At 61.1% G+C, this 6,298-nt stretch overlaps 1 protein-coding gene across 2 annotated transcripts; it reads right to left on the minus strand.

Moving 5' to 3' along the window:
* Positions 1-3,124: 3,124 nt before the first annotated feature.
* CBX8 (chromobox 8) lies at positions 3,125-5,735 on the minus strand. 2 transcript variants are annotated; one of them, XM_019644224.1, is made up of 5 exons: positions 5,574-5,735; positions 5,146-5,189; positions 4,875-4,940; positions 4,684-4,750; positions 3,125-4,228 (listed from the first exon to the last, which is right to left on the minus strand). In XM_019644224.1, exons 1-5 carry the CDS (start codon positions 5,640-5,642, stop codon positions 3,371-3,373), a joined length of 1,104 nt encoding a protein of 367 aa, XP_019499769.1. In that variant the 5' UTR covers positions 5,643-5,735; the 3' UTR covers positions 3,125-3,370. The 2 variants fall into 2 exon arrangements, with proteins under 2 accessions (XP_019499769.1, XP_019499768.1); XM_019644223.1 differs by lacking the exon at positions 5,574-5,735 and having other exon boundaries at positions 5,146-5,539.
* Positions 5,736-6,298: the final 563 nt, after the last annotated feature.

Raw genomic sequence — 6,298 nt, forward strand, 5'->3', positions numbered from 1 at the left:
GCGGGGTCGCGACTTGCTGGCCCAGGGCAGGCGACGCGCGGGAGAACGCGTGCCCGGCCCCTCCCTCGGGCCCTGCCGGCGCGCCTAGATCCCGGCTTCTCCGCGGGGCGACGTCTAGGGGGGACACGGGAATTAGGTTCGGTGCGATGGCCTCTTTGGGGGTCCCGGGGGCGGCTCTCCTGTGCTGGCCTCACGACCCCGCCCCCACTGCTGCAAAGCCTTGGGCCAGGAAGGGCCCAGAGCCCTCCACCTCCACCCCGCGCGCTGTTCCTCCCCGGACCGTGCCTCGCCCAGCGTTGGAGGTTCGGCCCCCCACCCCACCCCCAGAAGACCTGGGACTGAGAGGCTGCGGGGGCTGGCGGGGGCCGCGGGGCTGCGCCGCGGCAGCTCCGGGTTCACTAATCACATCAGCTCGCTCTGCGCCGGCTCCAAGCAGCCAGTTGCCTAGCAATACCCGCGAATTCAATTCTTCAATCAATAGGCGCGAGGCGCTGCATTTCGGGGAGCACGGGCAAGGCTGGGTGGGTCTGGGGTGCAGGTCCCACGACAGTAGTGGGAGCAGGCCGGAACACCCGGGGAACACGGCTGAGAGGCTCCGAGACCTAGGGCACCGGCGACGTCGGGCCTGGGGGTGAGGCGCGCTGGGGGAGACACGCCAGAAAAAAAGGGAAACCCAAAGGTTCTGCCCATGTTCCCGGGGTCCCCGAGTTCTGCCCGGTCCCAGAGAAGTCAGGTCGGTAGGTGAGGAAAGCGAAGACCTGCCCCCAAGGAGGTGAGAAGGGACAGACCCCGCTCCCTCCCAAGCTCACCTCTCTCTCCCCTTAGTGGCGTTATCCCCAGTTGGGGAAGGGCCTTTGGGGGTGCGATCCTGCCGGGCTGATGGGGCCGAGAGTGGGGGACGGGTGGGAAGTGAGAGGGGAGGGGGAGAAAAACAAAAAGAAGGAATAAAGCCGAGACAAGTCTCTATTTACAAAGTATATATTTAAACACGTAAAAAGCGGTATTGGATACAGACACTCACGACCGCAGAAGACAGGTACCGAAGCCTCGCTCTTGAGCTGGGGCGGAGATCGAGTCAAGATGTGTACAAATCTCAGCATTAAATAAACCCAACACGCACGCACCCGCGCGGCGGCAGACCCCCAGCCGGACGCCCCCGCCCCCCGGGTCGGCGTCGCAAGAGCGAGTGAAGGAGACACACGCACGGCCGCGGACAGACGGCAGGACGGAGGGGCTGTGAGGGCAGAGCCAGGCCGGCCGGAGGGAGGTCGGAGGCAAGAGGCGAAGTCAGCCTGGAGGGGGGAAGGCGAGGAGGACCCGTGTCCCCGCGTCGCCGTCCACTCGGTAACAGGCAGTTCCCGTCAATGACTTTCCATCTGAAAATAGCGTCGACGTTTAAATAGATACAGGGAGTCAACGGCGCTTCTTTATACAAACTCTAAAATACCACTTTTACAAAGGTGAGCAGATAAAAATCCCCGTTCCGGGGGGCTTCTCTTTATAGGCGCAATTTAATCTTCAAAAACAAACAAAACCATGTAGGACAGCGTTTTCCTCCTTTTTTCACCCCCTCTCTTTAAAGGCAAGGAAGTCTGGCGGAGAGAGGCTGAGCAGCGGGAGGTGGGAACACAGGGGGGCGAGGACGACGAGGCTGGGGTTCCCTCCTTGTCCAGACCCGGCTCCCGGCCTCGCTCGCCCGGAGTCTGTGCTTCCTCCCGCTCGCGGGGCCCCCACGCCCCTCCCTCGACGAGCCATCGGTGGCCTCTCCGCTGGCCCTTTAAGGACCGGGGCGGGCGGGGAGGCCACAGGATCAGTCCTCGAAGGTGGGGGGGCGGGGGGGGGCATGGCAGATTTGTGCTTTTGAGCCAAAAAAAAGGGGGGCGAGCCCTGCGTCCTCGGCGCGCAGCGCGGTCACGGGCCGGCCGGGCTGGGGGCGTCCCGGGACCGGCCGCCGCGCACGGCCTCCTCCGCGGCGGCCGGCGCGCCTCCCGCTCCGGCCCCTCCCTCCCGCTCTGGCGGAGCCTGAATGTCGAGTTCACGTAGCGAGCACGCCGCGAATCGAAAAGGCCTATAAATTATAGCTTTTGCTTTTAAGAAGCGGGGGGAGGAAAACGCAGAAGTTCTGGTGCGCGTTCCTGGATGGAAACCTCGCCGCCCTCCTTCCCGGGTCCTGCCCGAGCGGCTCCCAGCCCGGGGCCCGCACCCTCCGCCTCGCTCGCGGCCGGGCCGCCGCCGGGGCCTGGGTGCGAAGTCCCTGCTCCCGGCCGCGCCCGCCGCCGCGCCTCCCTCCGTGGGTCCGCAGGGTGGGCCTGTCCGGCCGTGCGTCCATCCGAGCGCGGGGTGGGGGGAGGCGAGGCGAACTCTTCCCGGGAGGTGGGGGCCCCCGTCTTGTCTCCTGGCGAGGACAGAGGACGCGAAAGGAAAGGTCCACCCCCAAACGCTTCTCTTGTAAAACAACTGCCTCCAACTCTGGGCACCGACATGCAATCCTCCCAATTTATCCTGGCATTTCGGGAATGTAAACAGATTCGCTGCATCTCTTTTCTTTCGGTGGAGTAAGGAAAGGAACCGAGGGAGCTGGGAGGTTCTATCCACATGGCACCCACGCTCTGATCTGCGTGTATCACACGCAACATCTCCGGTAAAGTGCATTTCCTGGTGTGGTCCTGGGGGGGGGAATCTGCTGCTCCCCACCCACCCGCGACTTTTTACCTCCATCACACACAAAAAAGTGATTCAAGTTAATACTTTTTTCCCCTAACAGACTTATTAATCTTAAAAAAAAAAAATAATTTGAGGCTAAAGAAAAACAGACTGACCCCACCCCCTTTTTTTCTGATTGGGGAGCCAACCTTTTGCTGGCCTGGCCGGCCAATGGGAAGAGAGAAAAAACCCGGGTCCTGCCTTGGTTCCACGGGTCCGCCGTGGGGCTGTGGGCAAAGGGAGGCGGGGTGAGGTGGGCCGGCTGAGTCCCTCCAGACACTATCTGAGGCCCGGTACCCAGGTCCCCAACCTCCCTAGTCCCTGGGTGGCTGAGGGGCCCCTCCTGCCCCAATTCAGCCTCTCTGCTCCAACTAAACCACACTGAGTCTGTCTCTCTCCTTGTTAAATAAAACAACTTCAAGAGTTGAAATATATATATTTAGATATTTTTTCTTAAATAAGATATTTACATCTAATAGAAAATATAACTCTAGAGATAATCTTCCAACAAAAACTGAGGGGGAGAAAGGGGGTATGAAGGGGTGGGATGTGTGGTTAGGGAGGGGACCAGCCAGAAGGCTGCCTCCCATCCCAAAATAAAAAGCATTATGCCAAGTTTTTGCTCTCACTCTCTCTCCTGCTCTCTTGTCCTCACCCACCCAACAATTCATCTTTTCTCTTTAAAAAAGCCTTGGTCCGTGTTACTTTCCTTAATGGTGACGGTCAAAAAGTTTGAGGTCACATCGGTGACCACCACCTTCTCCAGGTTGGTCAGAGAAGGACTCCAGGACTCTTCCTCTGGGTCTCCCAGGATTCTGGCCACTGGGATCCTGGCGATGAGGGAGGGCCTTCCCCCCTGAGCCCCCATGTCCCGATACAAGCCTCCCACAGAGCCGGGGGTGCCTGACCCATGCCGGACCCGGGGACCACCAGAGTCCAAAGCACTCTGGCCTTTGGCCTCCAGGAAAGCAGCCCTGTGCTTTATGACCCTGGCGGGAAAGGTGTCCACAGCGAGCTTGCTTGTGGCCTCAGCTGGGCTGGGGCTGGCTACACCACACTGGGCCAGGTCCGAGTCCTGCCTTCTGGCCAGCTGGATCACGCTGTGGCCTGCTGGGAACTTTCCTGCTCCGGAAGAGGTGTCCTCCAGCTTCCTGTTCTTGAGGTAATCTCCCAGGCCATCACTGGGTTCTCCCAAGGGCCTCTGCGAGGGGTCTACGAGCTCCTTCCGGGGCTTGGGGCCTCGTTTCTTGGAGCTGTCGCCTGGCGAGCTAGGCTTGTCATCCACGCGGCTGGCACCCCGTTCTCGCTCCCGGTCCCTGTCTCGGTCCCGAGGGGGCTCCACTCTGCAGGTGCTGCTGGTGCTGCTGCTGCTCCCAGGTGGGGACAGACCCATGTTCCGAAGGCCCTCACGGGCCCGGGAAGTAGATGCCAGGTCCTGAGGTGAGCGGCCGGGGTAAGGGATCCGGATGCCACGGGCAGAGTCACTTCGGAACTCGTAAGTTTTCGCCTTTGCTTTGGCCTGGGCCTGCAGGAGAGAAGGGGACATCAACAGTGGAGCAGGGCCCTGCCCATCCCCCTCCCCAGGACCCCTCTTGCAGCCCTGGCCTCCCAGCTTCACCTTCTGATGCCTCAGAATTTCTATATGGCTGGGGGTGGGGCTTAGGGGTAGCAGTCTGGGTGAAGAGGGAGAGGAAGGGTTTGCCTGGAAGCAGCCATTTGCAGCAAGCACACTTCTTGTATTTGATTATATGTCTGTTTGTGATGGCTGGGGGTGGGCAGAAATTCTAGAGGGGTTAAGCCTCCCCCAAGACACCCCTTGGCCACTGCCACTGACCTGGTGATAGCCTGTCTGGGGGCCCCCTCCTAGATTATAAATAGGCAAAGTGTGTGGACACCCTATTGGTTCACAAGCCCTCAGGGCCCCCTTCCCACAAACTGATACAACAACATTGCTGCCACCATTGGACAATGCCATCCTACCTTGAGGAGGAAGGTTTTGGGCTTGGGACCTCGCTTTTTGGGGCCATAGAGCTCCATCTCTCGTTCCCTAGAGAAAGGAGGGAGGGAAAAGGGGGTGTGAGTCAAGAACCTGATGGGACTCCAGTCCAGGCTGGAGAGAAGCCATCCTCCGTGTTCCTAAGTGAGGAGCTGAGGCTTGGATGGGCCTGTACCTTTCCTCAAAGGCTGCGAGCAGGCGAGCATCCAGGATGTTTTCTTCAGGTTCCCAGGTGCTGTACCTAGAGGGAATCAGGAAGAAGTGGGAGTCAGTCCCAGGAGCAGGAAAAGAGCAGCGTGTGTGTGTGTGTGTGTGTGTGTGTGTGTGTACACGTCTGTAACTTTTCTTGTTGCATTGTATTGTATTTCAACGTAAGGGGGGAAAAGAGGAAGAAAGAACCCTCCGGAATAACAGTCTAGGTTGAGAATTGCATGTAACCTACTTACTTCTGCGACCAGCCCTTCCATTTCACGAGGTATTCCATACGTCCCTGCAGATGCAAAGGGGGAAATGTGTGTGTGCACGGAGGGAAACGCATGACGAGGACACAAGAAATACATGCAAAAAAATGCATGCACCAAATGAATGCGAGAAATCCCATTGCGAAAGGCACGCGCCCACTGCATCACACCCTGCACGAAACGCTGCACAAAGTGCATGCACCGGCATCCATTCCCCCCACCCCGCCCCCCACCCATGCAATCTGTGCATCGCTGCAAGTCTAAGGAACGCGTTTGGGCTCAGAGCCGCCGCCGCCGCCACGGCCGCGGCCGCTGCTGGGACCTGGGGGAAGGGAAGCTGCAGTAGGGGGAGGGAACCCAGGCCGGGAGGGGAGGGCTCGGCAGGCCTCGGCCCGAGGCCCGGGGGCACCTACTTTCCGTATGCGCCGTTTCAGGAGGGCTTCGGCCGCGAACACCCGCTCCCCCACCGCTGAAAGCTCCATGTTGACTCGCCGCTTCCCCCCTTGGCCGCTTCCAGGAGCAGAAAAGCAGCAGCCAGCGCACGACAGACCATAATACTCTCCCGCTGACGTCAGTTCTCCTCCCCCCTCCCGCGCGCTCGCTTGCTCCCCGCCCCCCTCCAGCTCTCGGCTCCCTCCTCCGCTCCCGCCCAGCGCTTCCTCCCGCCCCACGTGTTGCTAACGACGTTGCTAAAGCCGAGCGGACAGGGCCTGCTTCCCCAAGCGATGATTGGGCAAGCTCCGGGCCACGCCCCTCTCCCTTTCTCCCCCGCGTTGCTACGTGACCCGCGTTCCAATCGCCAGGGGGCGGAGTCCGAGGCGACTCTAGAGACCCAGCGCGGGGGGGAGAGGGGGGGGGACCGAGGCCGGAAGTGACGTCGTGGGGAGGGCGGTCCGGCCGCTGTCAGTCTACGGGGCTGGCGAGGGGGGCCGTCCGCCCTGTGTCCTCGCCTTGGCCCCCTCCCCCGCCGCCAACTTGTCCCTGCAGCACTCAGCGTCCCCCACCGCTTTCGCTGGGACCCCCGCGGCGATGTCAGCCGGGCCCCGCCCCTTCGGCAGACCCCGACCCGCCCCACCCCCACGGCCCAGGCTGGAGCCCTCCCCTCCCCCGCCTCCCGCGCGACACAATGCACAATGCA

The sequence above is a fragment of the Hipposideros armiger genome, unplaced genomic scaffold (assembly GCF_001890085.2).
Source record: "Hipposideros armiger isolate ML-2016 unplaced genomic scaffold, ASM189008v1 scaffold_87, whole genome shotgun sequence".
NCBI classification, from domain to species: Eukaryota; Metazoa; Chordata; class Mammalia; order Chiroptera; family Hipposideridae; genus Hipposideros; species Hipposideros armiger.

Excerpts from the sequence above, each read along its gene's own strand:
- CBX8 (XM_019644223.1), bottom strand. The coding sequence starts at position 5,300 with ATGGGATTTCTCGCATTCATTTGGTGCATGCATTTTTTTGCATGTATT. Across the intron at positions 4,751-4,874 it reads CTCGCAGCCTTTGAGGAAAG|GGAACGAGAGATGGAGCTCT; the intron begins GTACAGGCCCAT and ends TCCTTTCTCTAG. Across the intron at positions 4,229-4,683 it reads CCAAAACCTTCCTCCTCAAG|GCCCAGGCCAAAGCAAAGGC; the intron begins GTAGGATGGCAT and ends TCTCTCCTGCAG.